General features: G+C 40.8%; 1 protein-coding gene across 1 annotated transcript in view; it reads right to left on the bottom strand.

Annotated features, from left to right (window-relative positions):
• The window catches only part of KIF26B (kinesin family member 26B), a 279,048-nt gene that overhangs the window by 32,995 nt on the left and 222,523 nt on the right, over window positions 1-23,530 (bottom strand). The window contains exon 10 of the mRNA XM_063390955.1: window positions 22,586-22,745. Coding sequence (XP_063247025.1) covers window positions 22,586-22,745 — 160 coding nt within the window. The remainder of the gene's footprint in view (window positions 1-22,585; window positions 22,746-23,530) is intronic.

Below are 23,530 nucleotides of genomic sequence, written 5' to 3'. Positions count from 1 at the left end.
GCAGCTAAGCTTTAGGAAGCACAAGACAGCGTGTTTGTGCTCTCTATTAATCATATACCTTAGTGTCTTCCTAGGCACTTGGCCAAAAGGAGAAAGTTGTCAACTCCCTCCAGGTGTTATTGTTACAGCATTAGATGATGTATGCCCTCAGGTGTCTTGTAATCTAATTATTAATAGAGGTATGTCAAAGGAAAAAATCTCACTAGCTATGATAGTCATTTTTGATCATGAAGTCTTAACTCTGCTCCTCTGAGCTGATGGCACTGCTTTATTCACAGTAATAAATGTTTACATAACAAAGGAACCACATAAAGACTATATTTGGTTTTGGCTCTTACTGCATGGGAATAATCTCTACAAAGGACAGTTTACAGCTCAAAAAGCACAAGCCCAACAGCGGATGTTACAGGTGTGTAACAGCTGAGTTCACTATGAACCAGTGCAGTTTGCTTTGTTATGTCGTTCCTTTCTGTTAATAATTTTAAGAGAGAGAGAGAGAGAGAGAGAGGAAATGGGAGCAATGTGTGTAGGCACAGGCAGAATGAGTCCAGGTGGGGACATAAAAACCCTCGGTGGTTCAGCGTGTAAGCCTGGCTTTGTTAGCAGAACAAAAAGAGGCAGTTGAAGAAAGATGGGTAACGTGTTACACCTTTAACTTGGGGGATTCTTCACCTGGTGAAAGGAGGCATTGGGGAGACAATGAACTTGCTCCAGGTGGAAAGTGACTATCCTTAAAGGGAAAATGAAGCCGAGTGGAAATTTCCACTGCCACTGCAGTTAGCTATCCTGTATGAGGTGCACTAGCACAACCCAGAGCACTGTGCTCATGGCAGAGGGGAAGGCAGCTGCAAGGACTAGGCTGAGGGGACACTGAGCTCAGGTTCAGTACCAGGAAACTTCCACATCTGGAAGGGGTGTGACACTACAGCAGTCAAGATGTCGAGAGCAGGAGAAAGGTGTTGCTGCAGCCAAGTATGGGACTTATCTTCAGTTGTACTAGTACAAAATGCATATAAAATGTAGGGGGATTACCCCTACAATTGTTGTCTTTTAAGAGAAAATTTCGTATTGCTGAACAATCCTTGTGCCTGTGACAACCCACGAGCATGTGGCAGGTGCAGAAAAGAGCATCTTTTGTTTCTTTTTACCAAAGGCAGAAAACCAAATCAGTGACAGAAGGACAGATACCTATCGGTGAGGCTGCACCTGAAATGAGTTCAGTTTTGGGCCCTTCACTGCAGGAAAGACATTGAGGTGCTTGAGGATGTTCAGAGAAGGGCAACGGAGCTGGGGGAGAGTCTGGAGCACAAATCTGACGAGGAGTGGCTGAGGCAGCTGGGGTTGCTCAGTCTGGAGAAAAGGAGCCTGAGGGGAGATCTCAATGTTCTCTCTACAACCACCTGAAAGGAGACTGTAGCAAGATGGGGGTTGGCCTCTTCTCCCAAGACTCAAGGAATTGCCCCTCTCACCATAAAAGGGGCTCATTTCAAGAGCTGTAACTTTTGTATAAAAGTTGCACCAAAGCTGATGAAGCTTAAACAGTCCACAAAACTGAAAAGGAATGCCCTGTTATTCAAAAATGACATAAAAGTTCCCCACTTTTTTAAGGTGTTGCTGACTGATCTCACAATAGAACTCTTTCCCAATAAAGCTGTTGCTATCACACAACTCCGCTTCTACCTTTGCATATTAAAGAGTGCATGGTTTCTGACAGTGCCAGCCCAGCTCTAAGCTGGGCACCACCATGCTAGCCCTGAAGACACACGAAGACATCTTCTCCATCCTCTCATTTCTGCCTTGTGCCAGCAGTGGAGCAGAAGTCACACATGCTTCATTCAAATAATTCAACCAACAAGAGAAAGAAGTTCCTCCCAGTCTTTGCCCCAGCTCTGTGAATTTTATGTAGTTTGGTTCAGGTGTACTTTAACTTTGGCAACTTTGGCAACCAAACTGAAGACACATACCCTTACTTACAGCTCACTGTGTTACTCTAATGAGAACTCAGAGATCCAGATGTAGCTTAAAATCACAGCAAGTGCAAGGTTTGGGGTGGGAGAGAGGAACTGGTCAGGAGTACACTCTGCTGAGGGTCAGTGATTATTTCTGAGAGAAGACTACACTGAAAATGGGAGAATGATCCCTCTCCCTTCTGTACTCTCAATCTCAGCACAGAACCAAACACTGTTCACAAGCAGCCATTAAAAACATCCAAACAAAGCTCAAAGATAAGCAGAAAGAAAGGATCCTAGTGGTCTGTCTCATTACAGTGTCAGCTCCTCATAAATTCTAGCTGAAAAACAGAAACTCAATTAATCCAGGAAGCTAATTAGGCTCAGCAACTCTATGTTAGAGTTAAAACCAGATTCCCCAAAACCAGCAATGCCACTTGTTAAGAAAATATGCTCAATAAGTAGACTGGGATTTACAGGAGAAAAAAAATCCTATGGTTAAAACCAATAATGATCGAGATTTTAAATAATTTAGGGGCTCTGCACTTGGCTGGGTTAACTTCTACCAAGATACACTGATAAATGGAAGGAAAATGTTTTCTCTCCATGTCCCTCCTTCCTTGGCTCCCTTACTTGGAAGTATGATGGTAACCACAAGTTTGGCTCAGCTTATCCCTATGGTTTAATTCCTTTATATGAGAAGACGGAATAGCAGCTCAGGACCCTGCCTGCCTCTCCTCGGGGCTGCCTGTGCTCCGACAGTGCAGCAGGAGCGCTGGGAAGGGTTGGAATGCGGCTCAACAGTGCCTGTAGGGCAGTCATAGGGAAAACACAGTGCAAGAAAAAGCGTGCAGAAACATTCCCTGACAATCTGCTGAGGACACACTCTAGAAAGCACCTTCACACCAGCCCCTCTGGGCGGCTAATAAGAGCAGGAGCAGAGCAGAACACCCGCTGAGGGCATTTCCACCCTGCCTCGGCGTGAGGAGAGGGCGCTCTCCTTAGTCCGACACCTTTCCTTGCAGGAGCAGGGCCGGGCAGGGCAGACTGAAGCGAGGCTGTCCGCGCTGTGTCCAAGGGGCCAGGCGGAGGGCTGGTTTCTCAGGGGGCTGAGCTCCCCGAGCCCCGCTGCTGGCGGCCTCACGGCGGGGCTCGCACACGCTGAGGGGCCGCTCAGGCCGCCTCCGCTCCCGCCCGGCGCAAACAAGCGCCTGCCTGCCGGCATGGCCCAGAATGGCTCCTGCGTTACCCTCACGCCAGGCAGCTCGGGGGCCATTCCGGCTGCCGCCCGTGAACACCCCGTGGCAATCCGGAGCGGGGACAGCAGGGGCCGCGCTGCCCGGGCCGCGGCAAACAGCGCCCTGGCCCTGGCTGCAAGGAGCGCCGGGGTTCAGAGGCACCCAGGGTGGAATACCAGCGTTACTGCCTCAAACGAACATTAACTTCAAATGTCTGTAATTGATACATGAATATTCATGATCTTTGGGGAGGATTCCATAATGACTTCATTCTGCTTAGGCTCATTTGATCTGCAGTAGCGACAGCAGTAGTTTACACTCCTTCATCAGGATGCCAACAATTTGGCAGCATGACCTTCCTAGTTTCCTGTGCTGGAGAGCAGCTCTAGTTATTCTAATTGCAATCCCAAATGGAGCGGTACCTGAAAACAAATCGACTGCTGTTCAGTTTTAGAAACCACTCCACTTGGCGCTGCTCCTTGTGTAAACAGAGAACATCTCCAGGAAACTGGGAAGGTCATTCAGCAAAATACTTTGCATTTTGATAAGTAAGATTTTATATGTCAACCTCCTAGAGCCTTCAGCCCACTGCATTATAGCAGAGGGAAGTGAAAGTGCACATACTCCCATGTGGAAAGGGAAAAAAAAAGAAAAAAGAAGGCAGACTTTGGTTGTCATTAATGATATGGAAATTATACAATTCATTTATGCCACTCATTAGATATATTCCCCAAAGAAAGTTAGGCTCAAGAGTTCATACTGCCTCTGCACCTGCACACAAGGTTCCCTTATCACCTTCAGCAGTAAACTTCTAGGCTTTTGGCAAATTTGAAGTTTGAGAAAATAATATGCAAAGTTCGACGATAGTAAGTCTCTGTAAATGCTGGAAGGATTAGCAACTGGGTGCATGGAGAGAAATCGTTTGTACTCCCACAGAAATGAGACAAATGCCTTCAATTCTATTCTTGAGCACACCAGAGAAAGCACATAGATGAGAGAAATTCCCAAGCACAGGAATATTTTTTGCCAGTATTTACACTCCTTTGGATGCCAGATTGAGAGACATGTTGTAAGAAACATTATGTTCTTGATGCTGGTGCTCACAAAACTGTTCATTTAGATCAACAGCAAAAAATATGCACTTACGTGACACTGGGTCCTCACTAAAAACTGCCAAAACCCAAAGTAAAGCAATGAAAACATGAAACCATCACCATTAAAGCAATATATATACTCAGAAGCCCCAAGTCATGCTTCCTTTTCTGGTAATCAATGTAATACTTTTAAAATTTTCTTTTCACATACAGTTCCAAATTGCTTCATGGAGATGCATGAACCTGCTAAAATGTGATAAAAGAAGCAATCCCTGTCCTTTATCAAGGAAGATGAACTTTGCAGCAGCCAAGCGATCTGCTAACCAGGATGGGAATTAAGCACATGGAGCAAGTTCCAAAAAGGAGACATTTTTTATGTAATTTTCCATTTCCCATGTCCAGCAGACTGAGCTTAATTGTTCAGCTCCAAACCATCTACAAATTAAAAACCCCATGATTTCCATTTAGGAATAATGTATTGGAATGTACAGGGAATACATAAAGATCCTAGACAACATGCATAACTCTCTTTCTAAAAATCAGGATAAATAATAGGAGTAAGTATGGACTTAGATATCTAACTTTCCACGTTATTTTTCTTTAAAGAAGAGTAAGAGAGCTGACCTTCTCCATTACATCTATTTTTAAAAACCTAGAACTGGAAGCCAATTGCACTTCAAGGTCTCACTTTACTACTCAAGGGTCAAAATAAGTTTCTTAGACACCTGCAATGATGCTTGCAGAATCTAATGAACAGAGCACTGCAAATCTTTGGCCTCTGTATCTGTATTGCCAACGGTCAGTATGGGTAGGGTGACCTTGTTAGGAAGTGGAGAGACACCAAGAACTCCTTTCACACAGAAATGAATGGCTACCAGACAGCCAAAACTTTCAGCCACAGATGGGCTGAGCTACTCACACAACTGGCTGATTTAGAGACGTGATGAGACAGGCTGAGCAATAGCAGTGATGGTGGTGACTTGCATGGCAAATAAAGATCATAGATGAAAATTTCCTGCCTGTGCCTGTGTTTTGGTTAAGTCCACAAACCAACCCCCAAAATCAGGATTTTATTAACTGAAATCCACCGGCACTGTGGTCCAAACCCAGCTGTCACTGAAATCTCTAGAAAAGCTTCCATAAGCTTCATCAGCATCTGAACTGGGTTTTCACACATTTAGTGACAGGATACATGAGACAAAGACGAAACCAGTCCCTTCTGACGTCAAATACATGGCACTAAAATTAAACTGTGGAACCACAGGCAGGTTTATGATGACAGTTTTGGCAGCACAGGACCAAATCTAGCAGCTGGTGCAGGGCAGTGGGAATTCTGTCATCTATAAACACAGGCATAAGGAAACTAAATGTTTGATTCTTTTATATCTCTCACACTCCATCATACTTCAATCACAGAGGAGCCTAAATAAAACCTGAGGGACTCCAGGCTATGCAAGTGCTATGTGCTGTAAGTAAAAGTAGCAAAATTGGTATATAAATATTTTTAATGTATATATTTGCTATTTAAATCTACTGGAGATAGGCTGTATCAATACATTTATCTTCATCCATGCAGCACATACATTTTTCATGTTATCTGAAGTTTCACTCCCCCTTTAAATGGATTCTTCTATTTGTTTTGCCCACTACAGTAACATTGATTAGGCAAGATTCTCAGTAGACTGTTGTATATGTGACACTTCAGATATCATCTCATAGCCTGCCACAGCAAAGGAAAGGAACTCTTTTAACTTGCTGGTTAGCAATTGTTGTATTTGTAGTAACAAATGTTACTACAATTCCTTGCAGTTCTACCTGAGATGACGAGAATGTGCTTTAGAGCCCAATATTGTATTTATTTTGCTCAAAAAAACAACTATAAATTTGAATATTTCCATGTTAACAGCTGCCTCTCCACAAGGCTGATAGTCAGAACAGAGTTGTGAGTGTCAGAAAGCAATATATGGTACTAAAGTTTGTATGTATTTAGTTTTAAGTGACAAAAAGATCTCTCTTAAAAGTGAGCTGTTCAAAATCCAAGAAGCACTAAAAATTTCAAAGGTAAGCTGAACCAGTCTTGCATAAAAAGATCCTTTCAAACCTTAACTGTCTTTAAAAAGCCTCAGACTGGAATCACTTACAATGTGCCTGGAAGGTCCTACTTCTGTTTACAAAGCCGCTGCTGATAGTCAGGAATTCCCACAGCTGAAAATAGTTGAGGCTTGAGTACTTTTTGGCAAAGTACTTATTTTAGCCTTACACTCTATCCTTGGCATCTGCTGTTGAATTTAGCCAGACAGGATGCTGTAAGGACATTTGGCCTGAATCAGTACAGCCATTCTTATATTCTTAGGACTAGCTTTTAAAGGTCTATGGCCCAACTCTGCAGCCTCCTCCCTGCATCCCCCCTCCACATACCTGCCGTGACCTCCTAAGGACACAGCAAAGAGTTCCTCAGCATTCAATCAACCCAACCCTGGCCAATACATCTGGAGACACAGAGAGGCCAGGAGTAAAGACAGTCATTCTGGTAAAGACAACACATGGACAACCACCACAGAGAGAGAAGAAGGAAATAAATGCATTGCTTGGTCCTGTGAGCCTAAGCCCCACAGGACAGCATCAAAGCACAGGTGATGCATGGGGTGAGAAGAAACTGAATTGTTAGCTCCTGCCCCTACCCAGTACAGAGCACAATATAATCCTCCTCAAGCATTTAGAAAGCCCGTCCTTAAAAACATTTTGGCTTTCTAACACTGCCCCCACACATAAGTAGTGGCATGCCAACTACTTTTCTATTTGCTCATGCTCTTTGGTTTCCATTGTTCTCCCTCCCCAGGGATGGGAATGTACAGACACATGCTCTCTATCCCTTAACTCCATTTGGGTATGCAAGCCAAATTAATTTCATTTTCTCTCATGTGAAAAACTCCCCTTGCCAGACTTTCTTGTACTTGCTTCAGTCTCAATTCATCCTTCATTGATATGCGAGACCAGCACTGCAGCCAAGAGAGGAATTGCTAGCCCCTTGCATTACTATTAGTATTTTTTTGCTGTCATTCCTAATATCTCCTCAGATTTCATTACCTTGTCACTGTTAATTTAGCTGTGGACACCTGTGATCATCAGCCAACATGCCTAAATCAGCACATACCCCCATCCCCTTTCTAGCTGATGAGCTCCCAGATTGCATCAGGAATTATTAGTAGTCCATCAGGGCAAGCCCTTGCATCAGTGCTGTTTGTATTCGTGCAGCCCTCGAGGTCCCACAGCTGCTCCCATCTGATGTTCTGATCTGCCTCTGTTCAGATGATGGCTCTCAGCTTTGTAAGCAGTCACTATGATTAGCATGCTCCTGCCTTGTGTGCCAAGGCTGCACATAGTAACACCAAATCAAACCTCTCCTAAAACCGGTCCTAGAAGATTTTCCCTAGTAGCCTTCCTTCTAGTTTGATAGCTCCCATTTCGATGCTAGCTACTGTTGTCTCTGTAGTCTTCACTACTTGATGCATCTTATTGCTCCTTATCTTCTTCAGCTTAACTAGTACACTCTCAGGGGACACCAGTTCAGGCATTTACTCAGATCTAGACACAATTAAACTTCTTTCACCTAGACAGAGGGAGAGGGCTGTATCCAGAAGGTTGTATCCAAATGTATCCCCATCTTGAAAGGAGGGTTGAATTTAAATGCACAGATATCGCTTCCAGATTTCCGGGTCTTGGGAACAGTCAAGATATTTCAAGGTTCACCATCTGAGAAGTCAATATTTGTTGTCTGAATTTACTTTAAAGTGAGTTTCAACTCAGGATTTCAGGATTTGTTCCTCTCACACCTGAGTGATAATACCAAATTATTGTTGCAGGAAGACTTTCTTAACATCTCAGTATTAACTTTTGCAACTATTGCACTAACAAAAATTGATCATTTAATTCAGATCATTTAGCAGTGAACTCATTTGAAATCCTCTCTTTCCTCTTACTCTTCCCCCTCCTCCTCCACACACTGACGAGCAAATCATTTAGTGAGAAGTTTGTCTGCTGACTGTATGAATTTTACTCAGTAGGAAAATACATTCATGTAATTGCATTTCAAATGGTGAGGATCTGGATAAATGAACAAGTTCTAAGAACAGAGGAAATAAATAATGAAGGCTAGTTTCCCTGAGTTTGTGTCCTGTGTTACAAAGAGACTTTGGCTGTCTCCTCAACCCCACCTTGCCACATCCCACCTAACTCACCTCCTTCGGTTGCAGCTCTGTCCTGTCTGCTTGATGGTTTGTGGGTGCTGGCTGGCATTTGGCTCAGCTGGCTAGCAAGCCAGCCTGCAGCAGGGCAGGGCAGGGTCATCACACCTTCATGGCCCAGCCTGCTTCTGCCCCACCCCTCTCTCAGTCTCAAGAGCCTTGCACAGACCTCACATCTACAGGCCTGTGCCTGCATCAAATCTGATTGGAAATGGTCAATTTACAGCCAATTAAAAATGTATTTGGATGACTAGCAATGACATTGTATGACCATGTATGCTTTAGCCTCTCAAGAGAAAGCTAAAATAGTCTCAGAGCTGTGTCAGAGAAAGTTCTGCTCGCAGAGTTTGTCTGGGTTCACAGTTTGGAAGCACAACATTGTGCACAGCAGTCATTCCCACCACTAGCTACTGAGGACAGATGGGATACTTCCCGTATTAGCACTATAAGAGTGATAAGAGCCACCTATTTATAGCTGTGCAATGAAAAAAACCTCAGCCCACAGATGTCAAGTTTGCCAGGCTTTTAAGTCTTTCCTATCCAGTGGCTTGGATTATTCCTGCCTTATAATTTTTCAGATGCATGTTATGACTTTATATCCAATTAATTCTGTGGGAGGACAACAGTTCTAAAATGAACACAGAGTAAACAAAATCATTAAGAAAAGGACTGCTACGAGAGTTCAAGTTGTCATTGCATTGTTAATATTCCTCAGTAATTCAGGTTTAAGGGGTTTTGTGTGTGTTGTATGACATATTAAATATATAGCAAAAGGCTTAAAGGCCCTGTTCTGTTTTCAAAGCCACTACTGTACAATTTTTAAAAAATAATAATTATCCAAAAGGGACCAGAGAAGTTTTGACAACCCATGAACCTTCCCTCGGTGCAGCTGATTTGCATATAGTGTAGCTAAGAGGTGTATTTGACCCAAGCATTTATAATTAACCCTTAACTTGTCATCTATAGAGAAAACCTTTATTTTCATTTCAGTGATTTTGTTGCACTGCAATTCCAAGAAACACCAATTAGCTATCAAATGCTGACAGCTTGCACTTAGCACTGATTAGGGCTAGATATGAACGATAAACCTATCACATTACTATAGTGCAACAGCTCATTACCAGACTAGCTTTCCTAGCTAATCTTTTCTACTAATTTTTATTTAGGGACCTACTGGCCAGCTCATCTGAAAATTATATGCTAATGATCCGCGAAGAATTGAGAGCTCTAAATGGTAACATGGGAGAAAAAATAATTCTGTTTGATCTCTTTATGTTATGATAGATGCCATTTAATCAATTAAGGACAGCAGGACATATCATTCCATTCCAGACCTGGCAAATAGAAAAGAAAACAGGAAAAGGTGAAAGCTTCACACATCTTGTCCTCCTCCACAATATGAAAGAGCATCATATATAGTATGAGAGAATGTTTAGGAGCACAGTCAAGACACTATTTCCTGTGGGTCTCCTGCAACAGGGGCTTGCCAAGGATGTGACTGCTGCTAGGAGAGGGGACTGTCACAGACGGGGTCACAGCATTGTGCACTGTGTCTTGTGGAGATCTCAGGCAGGCCAGTTAGGCCTCCAAAACATTTAACATGGGAGCCTGGGCCCCTGGGATGTCCCAGAAGCAGAAATGCAGCTTACAATTACGCCTGGCTCCTTCTATCCCACCTGCCTGAGATTATGAAAGTATTTGAGAAACTATAGATATGGCAGCAGTGACAATGACTGCTTCACAGTTATATGCCAGAACTCTATCATAAATCAAAGTTATTTCTGAGATACATTGGAGATGCAGAAGGGAAAGAGCACTGTGTTTCACTATGTTCCAACTTGTTAATGAGTAGAAAACATTAGTTTCCATTAGTAGATGGAAACATGCAGGTAGGATCAGGTATGAAAATGTGACTGATCCATACTCTGGTAAACTTGTGCAGATTAAGGGCATCATGGCATATAAAAGTCCTATATTTAATAACTAATATGAAAATATTGAGAGAAATGAGAGAAATATTTGAAAAGCAGAACATAGTCACATTTAGGGGCTGTCTCATCTCCTGCAGTCTCACTGGGCTGGAGTTTCTTTTCTGAAGACTGATATTCACCCAACAATACCAATATTGTTTCCTGTGTTCACTGGCTCCAACGCTAAATGAGTCAAAAATAGAAATGATCACACATTAATGCCTAAAACCCCCTGAATTATGTCTCCAAAACAACCACTCAAACACATCCACTGCTGGTCTGTACTTGTGCAATTCAAAACTTGGATAATGGCAGAGCACATTATGCTGAGCGTGTTCTCAACACTCATCTAGCCCTGACCTCAAGACAATAAGCCTTTAATATGCTAAAACTGGACTTTTTTTTCCTGAATATGGCAGTAGAGATTTTTTCTTTCTGTTGAGGAAAGAGCAAGAATCCCTTATGACTGCCCTTCTTGGAACCTGCACAGCAGGAGAAGTGAAGATCTGCCACTCTGCCCAGATTTTTAAATCTCCCCAAAGAATATTCTGTACATAAATATGCAAAGGTTTTCAAATTTAAGTGCCAGAAATGTTTCAATATGAGCATAATCAGACCACAGTGTTGGGATATGTTCCTTCACTATAATGAAGAAGCCAGAATGAAAAAGCACTGTCCAGACAGACCCTATTGCATACTGTGAGGTTAACCAAGGAGAATTTACTCACACATTCAGGCACTGCAAAATGCAGTGAAAAATAATATGAGCAGCATATAACTTACAATGTCTTCATAGAATACTTAACTCTTTATTAGATAAGTCTCTTTGTATTTATGACAATAATCATTGGTAACATTTTTTAGTTGGCTTCCGGTGATATGAAGAAGTACTTTCACATTATGGAGTCTTAAAAAGGAGCTTATATGAAGCTTCAGTTAGTGGCACAATTAATGGCTAATACATAGAGGAAACTACAGAATTCATTATCTGATATGGATTACAGATTAAATATTAGTAGGAAATATTTAGTATTTTTTATTTCTTAAGGAATTAAGGAGAAACAGTACACTGGTAACACTTATATCCACATGAACACAAAATTATTAAATTGTGTTTCTTTTGAATTTAAGTTTAGTTCCAATAGAGAGATAACATAGCTGTTTAATGCATAAAATACGTGAGTAATTGCTGGCCAAAATGACTCTCACATACCCACACTATTACTGTTAGAGTTGAATATTAGCTTAGTATAATTTCATACATAGCTTGCAACATTCTTTATTCACAGCTAAATGTTGCCTGTTGAAAAGATCTGGTGTTTTTTTGTTACTCTCTTCAGTTACTTATTGTTCTCTGGTCTTCCATGGGAGGCATATGCTTAGGAACAGCAGTTTTCCCTATCATTAGGTATCAGAACAGCTACTAGTGTGATGTTCAGATTCCTTAAAAGAATCAAATATTGCTCCACAGAGTTGGTGGATGGAACCTGGCCAGTGGAATTAAACAATTATTTATACTACCTTTTGCATGGGTGTGATATAACAGCATTTTCAGAGGAACTATGAATTTTCTTGGGAGGATGAAAGAAGCCATTCTAATTTTCATAGTACACCTAACACGTGACTGTGATACCACCAGAGACCAGGTGAGTTCTGCTACAGTGCCACAGAAACATTATGTCCCTGCATGGACTACCCCTGACCCTGCTGGGAAGAAGGTGACAGTCCCTGGGAGCATGAACAATCAGATTCACAGCAGGCAGAGACTTCCTGCAAACAACATCCTCATCGCCATGAGGGTCCCTGCACCGAGATGAATGCAAGGAGAACGGGCACGGCACCTGCAAAGGGATACACAGGACTTTACCACTTGTGTAACACACTTGAATTTTATATCTGACACACTCATAAACGATTCCAGGCAAAGGAGCTCACAAAGGATTGTGTCCTGCTTTCAGCCCTGACAGACTACACCATGAGTAGCACAAAACCAATAAAAGCCACCAATTGTAATGCCATTGCACAGCACATAGCCCTCCAAAATGGCAGCAGTCACCTAAGAAGAGAACAGAAAATCTGTTACCAGCTTAACAGTCTTATTTTGTATTCTGTATTCTTTTGTATTCAAATATCTTAAAAATTACCAAAGCACACCCTCACTTTTTCTGTAAAACCCACTCCACAGTAAGCAGCCTCAACATTGGCTGAAAAAACCATGAGTATTTCACAAATCTCACCGGAGCACGGTGTGGCAGGATGCCAACCGGTTCTCTTTCACATGTATTTTCAGAGTCAAATCTTATTCAGGTTTGATCCTCCATCAGCCCCTCCTTGTCCCCATAGTTTATACATCAGTGTAAACTATTACAACTACAGCAGTTACTCTCAGTTTCCTGTGACATGAGAACAACTGTCTTCCATCACACCAGTAATGTCCACATGCGAGAGAGATGTCCAGGATTCAAGAGGTGCATGTTGGCAAGATCTGACTGAGAACACAGAGCTCCTAGAACACTCTTTCCCTCTTGGAAAAAGTACAGTTATTTCTCCAACACCTTACCTTTGAGAACATTTTTGTTTGTTATGTATACATGCCAGCTGGGGAGCAGATCTGGATACTGCATCTAATTCCTGTCCTCCTGTATAGGCATGTAATTTAAAAACACTTCACTCAGAGCCTTTGAAAACTGTTGTTTGCAAGAGAGAAGGAGCACAGTCCAGGAGCACAAAAGATTCTCCTACTCTATTTATATCTGGAGGGAGACATGAAAATTGTGTTCAATCCTCAAAAGACTGCTCCAAGGAGATTCAGGTCCCACTTGCACAGAGATGATGAGGTTTTTACAGCTCACCTTGTAAGGGCCCCCCCTCCTTCATTCTCTGCTGTCTCTGAGTTGAGCAATGTTTATCTGTAACAGCACCCAAAAAAGCTGCCACTACTGCTCTCTGGAACCACCTGTACCAAGGGGAGCCACAAGGGCTGATATTTCTGACAGTGTGGAAATAGATTTTGTCACTGATTTTCAAAGAGAGTGAGGTTTTGTTTCTGACCAAGAGCATGAGCTAAGGAATAGGGAGAAAGCACTTTAGAAAATTCCACCATGTCTCAAAAATAACCAATTGGAAAATAATATTAAATTGCAGTAATTTTAAATACAGCAGGTAGGACAGTTTTTCTGATGGGATGATAAGACAAAGCAAAGCTAAAAGACAACACAGCTATAATGTTTAAGTCTTCTGTCTGATATTAATTTTATTGAGCCTTGTCAGATATTGCTAGAAAGCGTATCACCTGGATGGCACTTATGAAAAACTATTTTAAAAACTAAAATAATCCAACAAGTTCATCCTGCAGCACGAGAGAGGTAATTTTCGTATTTCAGAAGATAGTTCTAACCAGCCTGCTTAAATCTAAAAAGACAATGCATATTTAAAAAAATCCACATCTGTTCATTGTGTATAGACCTGGAGGCAACCACCAGCCAAAAACTTTGATCATCCAGCAGAATCTGGTATCTGAAGAGCACAAGGGGATTATCTCCATTGCCTTACTCTCAAATGTGTTATGAAAATAAGAACTTCAATATAAAAACATCTCGCAGTTGCAATGCCATTCAAATACTCTTGAAGCAGTAAGGCAAACTGGCTGAAGTATCCTCCACTTACAACCACGCAATTCTCTTAAAAACTTCTAGGGCCTGTTACTCCATTGAGAGGGTGATGTCTAAAGAGAGTCCAAGAAAAGAAGGAGTTTGAAGAAAAAATGTTCAACTATTTGCCCAGAAAATATAAGCAAAGGTTATGTTTATTCTTCAGTTAAAGTCACAAATACTATTTATATACACTGAAGAGGAAAATAAAATAGTCCTGCTCATAGTCCTAGCCACTTCAGTAGTCTCAAATCCTTTGTGTGGCAAGTTTCTGTATAAACTTCTTGAGCTTCAAATTCATGCTCACAGTCCCATTTGCAACCAATCAATAGATGACTGTACTGTTGCAGCTTTCACATTCACCAGTTCCATCAATTATGTCCCTTGCAATTCCAAACAAGCTCAAAATTAGGTAACACTTAACAACCACATACTGCCTCTTTGAACAAATAAGCTGGTAATCATCAAATACGGAACATGAAATATCCCTTAACAAGGATTTGAGGATTATCTCATCTAATTAGATATAAGCATGTTTTCTAATCTGTGGGTTTAAGCCAAATCCCAATAAAAAGATTTCCACTGATTTACATAGAGTTTTGGATCAAGCACTGGGAGAACTTGATTTTGCAATTCGAAGAGAAAGAGACTTTAAAAAAAAGTGTAACTAAATGATGAAGGAAAGAATTTGTTAACTGAGTTAAATGATCTGGCACAGGACGGGACTGGACAGTCCATATCCCTGGTAGAGTAGGTTCTCGAGAAACACACCACTGAAACTTTCTGGATTTCCTTAACATCACGAAAGTGTAACAATTCATCCAAACATTGGTTTTCAAGCTCCTAAAAGCAGATTTGATTTCAGTAGACTCGCTAGAACACATTTTATTGTTTATTTATATAATTGCCAGCCATCTGCAGACACTGGACAATCAAGGATGAAGATAAATTATCGAAAGGAAGTACAGCTATTGAAAACTGTCAAAGATCTGGACCCAGAACTCTGCATTGAAATGACATCAACCTAGCACTTAACCTGTCTTAAACAGCTTATTACATAACTCTAATGGATATTTGTTTGTTACAAATTTATTTTGCATTTAAATGATCCTACCAACTAAGTGTTCACTTCAGCTCTTGAGTAGTTATTCCACTAATAGGAACCACTGTTAGCATGCTTTGAAGTTTACATTCCTCCACATCATTATCTAAAAGTAAGAAATCCTTCTGCCGCTTTGTCTTGCCAGAAACAATTCTCTCCTCCTGTGTGTATTCACATCCTTGAAACACTACAGAGTAGTTGTCATCTCTTCTCTCAGAGGCCTCCTTTTCCCTACAAGCTATGAAGCTTTATTTCTGTCACAGCGTTCTTCCAGGTGAGTAACCCTTTCATTTCAGACCATTCATAATTCTTCTTGCTTCTCTTTTAAATTCTCTGCAGTCTGTAACCTTTTCTTAGCAATGAGATGCACAACTCCAAACAAGCTGCTATATACTGGCAGATAAATAGAAAAGCTATTTTCTTTGGTCTACTGCAGTGGAATGTCTTTTTGCTCTGAGTCACACTGGTTTTGTACAAGAAAAGAAGGATCAATATGGAAATGAAATTTAATTTAACACATCATATATCCATATGCAACTATTCATGAAACTCAAGATAACCAAAATGTGAAATAAGTCTAATAAAAATTATTACATGCTTTTTGATAATTTGCTGCATTGTACAAGAGGTAGTTATTCCAAGGATACGGCTATTTAAAAATTGTTCAATTATACATGAAATGAATTATCACATTTCTATGAGAGAAAATGTATTAATGTTCAATTGAGCCTGAACCAGTGGTGGAACAGGTGAGAATAAACTGCTGGATACCCTGACTGAAGGTTCAAAACGGCATTTTAATGAATTAAGTACAGATTAATTTTTGTATGAAATTACCACAATGGCCTATTTGGGTTCCACTCAAGCTATATTTCAGGAATAACTGCACGCTACTGGATGACTTGTTCATTACCAGCCACATCTGTGCTGGCCTGGGACCAAAGTAGTGTCCTTCTGTGGTGCAGCTATCTGCTGCTCATAGGAATGGCTATTTAAATGCAATTAGTAATTGCTGTTAAGAACCACAGCATTTCCCTTCTCATTTCACTTTGCAGCCCATCATTATTTGCTGGTTACAGTATCCATAAAGTACTAATTCGCTGAGTGGTTCAAAGAGCGTTCATAGAGATACTTCATGAGGCCTGATCCTTCTCACTTGAACGCTTGTGCAGAATGGAGTTTGTCAGCTGAGGTCTGTTGTAAAACTGGTGCAACAGGAGTTCAGGCTCAGTGAATGCAACATAGCCACTTACACCCATTGCACATGTTCACAGACACCACTGCTCCAGTTCCTGTCACACTGCTGGACTGGCAGGACTGAGTTGAAAACTCAAAGCTGGGGAAGGGCAGCTCCACTGCAGCTTTCCTTTTGAGGATTTTGTCTGCTGTCTCTCATTCACTTGATGATGAAACACAATGCTGTAAGATGTGTACAGATAAAGCTCAAATCTGCACTATCAGCTGTACAAACTATCCTACAATAAAATGCATCGTTGACGAACATTGCAACAGCAATTGCTGGAGCATGCAAACCCGTCATCTGCATGCTCCTGAGCTGCTGATTAAATTATTCTAATAAAATGCCAGGAGTTTCCCTACCTTCACAAAGTGTGCATCCCTGATTCCACCTATTTTATGTAGTTCCCTGGAATAAAGAAGGAAATTGCCAGAAATTCAACCTAGTAAACTGTCAGATACAGAAAAACCTCAAAGGTGAACATAACTGCCAGAAGCTCCAAGTCCTCATTATATGCATGCTGACAGAGTTTTTTTGCTCTTGCAGGCAACTGCATTTCACTTGCCCTGTGACAGAGGGCATGCACCTAAGGCCAGATCCTCCACTGGTATAGGATGGCATTGCTCCAGTGGCTTCAGTGGCTGTTAGCCAAGGTTCTTGTCCACATGACCTGGCTGAAAACATCAAGGAAAAATTCTTCTGCTCCTGAGTAGACCATGTTTTTGATAGCTAATCAGGAACTATTTCACATTCAGCAAAATGTCCATTGACCACTCTCCTACAATTGGATCATTCAGGGGTATTTCTTAGGCTGGTTTCTCTTTTTGAATAGGCTCATTTCGTCTTCCTTGTTTGCTCCCCAGTTCCTCTCTGTGGATTGTTGTCTCCTCAACACATAATTTCAGGGTCTCTTGGAGCTTTCCCATTCATTTCAGGCCATTTCCGAGCCCTGTGATTCTGTTACAGCTGTCTCTCTTGTCCTCATTTCCTCCCCTTCTGCTCTCGCATTTCCTCAAGTAAAACAGTAAAACAGTCTTTCATCCACTTCTAGTATATTCAATATTAAATTAACACAGAAATACTGGAGATTCTGAAGGACACATCAGATTTTTTTTTCTGAGGCTGTGATTTTTGTACCATATTTTGATTGAGGAGGTACAAAAGTTAAGGAATAGAAGACACAGATGAAGCAGTGGAAAGTAAAAGTGGTTCAAGTTTCTTAATCAAAAACAAAAAACAAAAAACAAAACACAAAACAAAACAAACAAACAAACAAACAAAAAAACCCAAAAAACAAAAAACAAAATCTAGTTTCAGGTGCTTATGAAGTAGCCATTAAATAGACTGGTCATTTGACATATAGTTCAAACGTGTCATTAAATTCATAGACCTAGTAAGCAGACATGGTTGTGTGAACCCAGCAAAGCTAGAATTTAGTAGAAGCTCAAAAATAAGGGTAAAATCTCCAGTACTAATACTAATTATTGCCCAAGAAAATCTTGACATCCTCCTGAAAATCCTAACATCTTTTCTGAGAAAAATAATATAACTTGTGCTAAAAATGCAAAGGCAAGGCATGTAAACAAAAGATACCTGGCATTTCAGTTCTTCTCACACACAGATTTTTACAAAGAGGAAACAACTGCAGATAGGTACACTCATCTAACTAAAAAAAGAAACTGAGGTACTGGATCCATCCAGACGCCCTTTTCATTTTTCCAGCAATTAACTAGCAATTTAGAGAAAATATCTGATATACAGATCATTCTTTAAACTAGTATACCACAACACTGTAATCCAACACTTTCTCTTTACCTAAAAGCAATAATATTCTACATTTGACCAAAAAACCCCTCACATTCTGCATGCCATTAGGACTAATATATGAGTCATTAAAGAAAGGGGGAAAATAGGATAACAGTCCTAGCAATAGTGAAAAAGTGTATACTGCTTTTTGCCAGCTCTGAATGCACTTTACAAAAGCCATTTGGATTTTTTGTAATTCAGTTTTATAAATGTGAATAAAGAAATAAACACTTGAATAAATTAAATTATTAAATTATTTTCCAAAGGTCATGCAGAAAGAAAGAATGGATTAACTCATGCTTTAAGCACCAGATTAGATCTTAAAACACAGTGAGTCTGCCATGAAGTCTCTTGTGCAACCTTGCACCAGTCACTTAATATAATTTTATTTTCTGCACATAGGATTGAATAAAACATTACCAGCATCTAAGATCTGGGAGGAAATGCAACCATATGACAGAGAAGCAGAAGTGCCAAGAATAAAATTCATGCTTTTAACTCACACCCATGTATTTTACAGACAAGACTCCCTCCTTGGATAAGCATAACCATGTAGTTCAAAATATAGGAAGTCTCTAGAAACACTAGCACATTGGTATAGCACATTAAGAGAGAAGCCTATTAAATAAAACAAGCAACAATTTCTGGAAGAGAAATTCATACAGCCTTGCACTTTTCTAAACAGTTTTCTTACATTCTCACAGTCATTAAAATGCATAAAATGATTATTTCCAAAACAGCATTACTATGAATTATCACCACCCATGTTGCCTAGCAACTGGAGTAATTTTTGAATAGTGAGCTATATAAACCAGTATCAGGAGTTTGTGCAAATGGGTGTTCATTTGAGGGTTTAAAACACATTCATCTTGGAAATCAGGGGCAGACAATGCAGCACTAACATAGAACTGAAATACTCTTAAAAACATAAAATGGCACTAACAATTACTGCATCTTAGCAAAACCCTTCTGTAGCAGATCTAAGCCCAGCCATATTTGGTCAGGCCAGGAACTGACTCCCTTGCTCTTCTTTGAGCTTGCAAGTGCCCTTTCCATGTTTTCTTTCAAGATATTTGACATTCCCATGGAGAAGATGATTCTTGCCAAATCTTCTGAAGGATTTGTTCATACCTCATGATCAAAAGAAACAGGTGACATAAAATGGCAATGTATTTAAGTCAAATAAAAATTCTATTTTTATATATGACACTGAGCTGGAAGAACTCAGTGGTTCACACCATGACAGAACAATGTGCTTACTAAGGTTCAAAATAGGTCTGGAAATAGTGACAATAATAGTGACACTGAGAGATTAGAGAGAGATTAAAAGTACATATATGAACTATACAAACTCCCGGAAATCACAGTCTGCTCACTCATTAGCTGCAAGTATTTGCCCAGTGTAGGGATTCTTGTCCCATCTTCAGATCCATGTGAAATCTGACTTGAATACAAGACAAGAGCCCCCAAACCATATTAAACCATCTTGTTTGATGTCTGAGAATTTCTACATTACTTTCTTACAACTTCAGAAAACAAGTTCTTGCTAAAGCTAGTACAAATCTTTGTTACTATTCCCAAAATGGGAGTGTATGGGGGGCTCTTCCCAAGGGAGAAAGATTCCAACTGAATGCTTTCCAAGACTTAGCCTTATGGGTAAAAATTAAAGAAAAGCAACATGTGCTGAAAAACAGCATGTGTTTCTCATAGAGACTGCAGGTGGAGGCAAATTCATCCCTGGCACAAACACAGAGACCACTGAAGGCAATGCAGTGGCATCTGCTCACACCAGCTATGAATCTGAACAAGCTTCTCCCTACAACTACTACCTGCAGAGATAATGCTGGATACAAAACCGAAGCAAATTTAAGAGCCTGCAGCCTCTCAGAGTTTAGAGAACCAAATTTTTGCAGTCAGAGAAAAACTAGGCATTGTGAGTTTCCAGGTTCCCAGGAAGCCATGCAATGCCTACTGACAGGCTGCCATAAAATACTTAATGGCTGTTTAATAGCTCAGATATAGAAAAGATGCTCCATTTTGTCTGCTGCTCTGTGGAAATTCACTGAGACCACACACAATGTGCAGAGCTGTCACTTAAGAAAATGCTTCCATTGTTTTCCTTTGGTCCCACTCAAAAAAAGGCAGTTAAAAATATAATTTTATACTTAACAGTGAAAAAGAACACCCTCTAGAGAAAGGAGAATTACCCCAGTTGGAGAGGCTGCTCTAAACAAGAGGTGCCACTAAACACATATCATCTCTATCTGTGGGGTTCTGAGTCTCTTGTACAATGCAGCACACACACGTCCAGATCCACCTTCCTCTCATCTCCAGCAAGGAGCAGGACACACCTGCACTGCTGGATCACTGAGCTAATGGTGTCTGTGCTCATCCAGCCACCAAAACTCTTATTTCCATTGCTCAGGAATAGACCACATATGGGAAAAAATGTTTTCTGGATTCTTCTCAGCAAGACGAAGAAAAGTTTGCTCCAAAATATGCCAGTATATTTTTCAAATTATATTTTAAAATTCCTCTTAAAAACAGGACATTGACTCTGATTTACAGATGACTAACCACTTCTCTACATTCTACAATAACTTTTTATAGGAAGAATTCTTATTAGGAGTGAACTAAAGAGGGGATTGTGGCCTGAAGAGGGCTTTGATCTTCTTTCAGCAGTACAGACATTGATGAGAAAATATGCTGACTTCTCTGGCTGTGTAGGCTCAGAATTGCAACAGCAAAAAGAGACTGAACAGACAGGAATTAGAGGATGTGTTTGGTAATGCTTTTCTCCTGGTCAGTCATTGCCAGGAAAGGCAATTGTTGTATTTGGTAAATACTCCTTGTATGTTTAGTTCTAGCCTAAGAAGCATTACTAACGTTATCTTTTGTATTCCTAGCAGTGACCTTCTCTTCAAGCCATAAAATCCAACAGGAAGGAAGACAGGTTTTTGATAAGAATTGCTTGAGTTACACTTTGTGAAATGCAGAATTTCATTTCAGGATATTTTCATGATATGACAAGGTGGATGATCCACAAAATTAATATCTATACATAGAAATTTGGTTAGTCATTAACTGATTCCAGCCTGATTGAGCTCCAGGATTGGGAACATTTCCAGAAAGCATGTTTTAGGTCCAGACTTCCAAATAATTTTTGAAACTAAAGGTTGGAAGAGAAACAGAATTATAACCAATATCAATTCATTTTTACTTGCCAAAATTAAGTCAAAACCAAAGAAGCAGTCTTGAATGAACATGTGTAAATAATCACATTTGCAGCCTTTTAAATGCTAAAAATGGTAAAATGCATGGACTGAAATACTGTTCTGTGGATGACTTGGTTCATTCTCTGTGTCATCTTGCTGTTCCTAACTCCCGATGTCATACACCTGGCCTTCATGAATGGTGACATTCATTGCCAGTTCGATTACAAGATGCTGCTGGAAGCCATTCTCATGATGCTTGTTGCTGCTCCCTAGGGTCTAGGCTGGAGAAAAGCAATACCACCCACAAAAATCAGTAACTTCTCAATAGGAAGGCAGTGTGATTGCCTGGGCCAGGAAACAAATCCAAGCTTCCTCTCAGAGCTGCACACATGACACACAGGGAGAGGCAGTGATGACAAGAAATGAGCACAAGAATACCCACTAGGTGAGAAATTTCCCTTGTGTCCCAGAAGCCACCTGCAATAGCAAAGGCCTCTGGTTTACTGTGGTAAATAGGGTCTACCTCTTCTTTTGCATATGAAAAGCTGACACTGAGTTTCAAACCATGCAAAAAAAAAACCCCACAAAGTAACCTTAGATCACAGAAGGAATCTCATGACAAACATGCATGCTCATTGTGACATAGATTTCCAAGAAAGTAAATTCCATACAATGGACAGCAAGATAATTTTCTCTACAGTGCTGAATTACAGCAGCAATGCTCCTCTCCTTGGAACAAATATGAAATGCTCTCACATCCTTTGAAACATTAAAAAAAACCCTTTGAACAGCTGCAGAAGACAAAACCCTAATGTGTTGAACTTCAATCCTTAAGATCTTTCAGCCTCCTGGGTCCTACTTCAGCAGGCTTCTTCCTTTGAAACCTGTTTGTCAAACACAGTGTAGCTACCAGGTGTAAGGTCAGGTAAGGTGTCACTGAACCTCAGAGAGCTTCTGCCACGGCTCAAGAGGGCTGCATGGACCCCAGAGACTGTTCTCCTTACCCAAATCTGCCTCAGACCCAGACAGACACTGCTTTCTAGCATCTTCTCATTAGGCACAACCCAGACCACCACTTACTTGTAGGGGATGTGTTTGCTTCCATTGACAAGGGCGAGGATGACATTTCCCAGCGCTGGCAAGGAGAGGCAGAGGCCAGAGCTCCCCTCGCGGTTTTTGCTGAGCACTTTCACGCAGCTGCCCAGGTCAATAAGGTGCAAGCGGCTGCGACCTCCAGACACTGCCATGAACAAAGAAAGCAGACAGTTAGTGTGGGCCTCCAAAAGCAGCTTCCCAGGAAAGAAAAAGACCCACCATGACCTGTGAAGAGGAAACAACCACAGAGCTTTCCCGAATTCCTGTTAGCAGAGATGGCTGTAGGGGTCCTGCTAATGCACTGTCAGCCTTTATGGCTGTACATTGCCATACACTGCTGTCTACTCCAGACCCACTTAAAAATTGCTGAGTTTACTCACTCCCGCAGGCCTAACTCTGTGAGAGTCACCAATGTGACTATATATTTTTTAATATAGCTCTATTAGCCTGTACCTGAGCTGGGTCTGCTTCTGTCTCTGTCACTACTGTTTCTCTGTCTGGAAAACTACAGGCTGGGAATTCCTGCTTAGTAAACAAGGGTATTTCTCTTTTTTTTCCCATTCTGAACAGTATATCTTAAGAAGACACTGTGGCATCTGTGGGATGTTCAACTTTTTTTCAAGTCTACATAATTTCACAGTATCATTTCAGCTCAGAAAACTTGACAAGATGGATTGTGAAGTAGCACCTCTGTTCTAAGAACAGTTTCTGTAAAACCGGGCATAGATCCTCATGGTTTTTTCTTGTTTACTCTGCATCAACACACTACTTCAAGAGTGAAAAGATGCTACCATTGAAACACCAAGATTAATAGAGATTAATAGACTTTTGCCCTCTTTAAAAGTCTGTGTTCCTTGTGAATCCAGGATGGGAACTATGTAGACTTCACAGAAGTGCTTCTAGCTCTCTATCTCAAGACAATTTCCTAGC

The sequence above is a fragment of the Prinia subflava genome, chromosome 2, assembly GCF_021018805.1.
Source record: "Prinia subflava isolate CZ2003 ecotype Zambia chromosome 2, Cam_Psub_1.2, whole genome shotgun sequence".
Lineage (NCBI taxonomy): Eukaryota > Metazoa > Chordata > Aves > Passeriformes > Cisticolidae > Prinia > Prinia subflava.
Note: the sequence above shows the minus strand (reverse complement) of the source record. Positions and strands in the feature narration are given on the sequence as shown.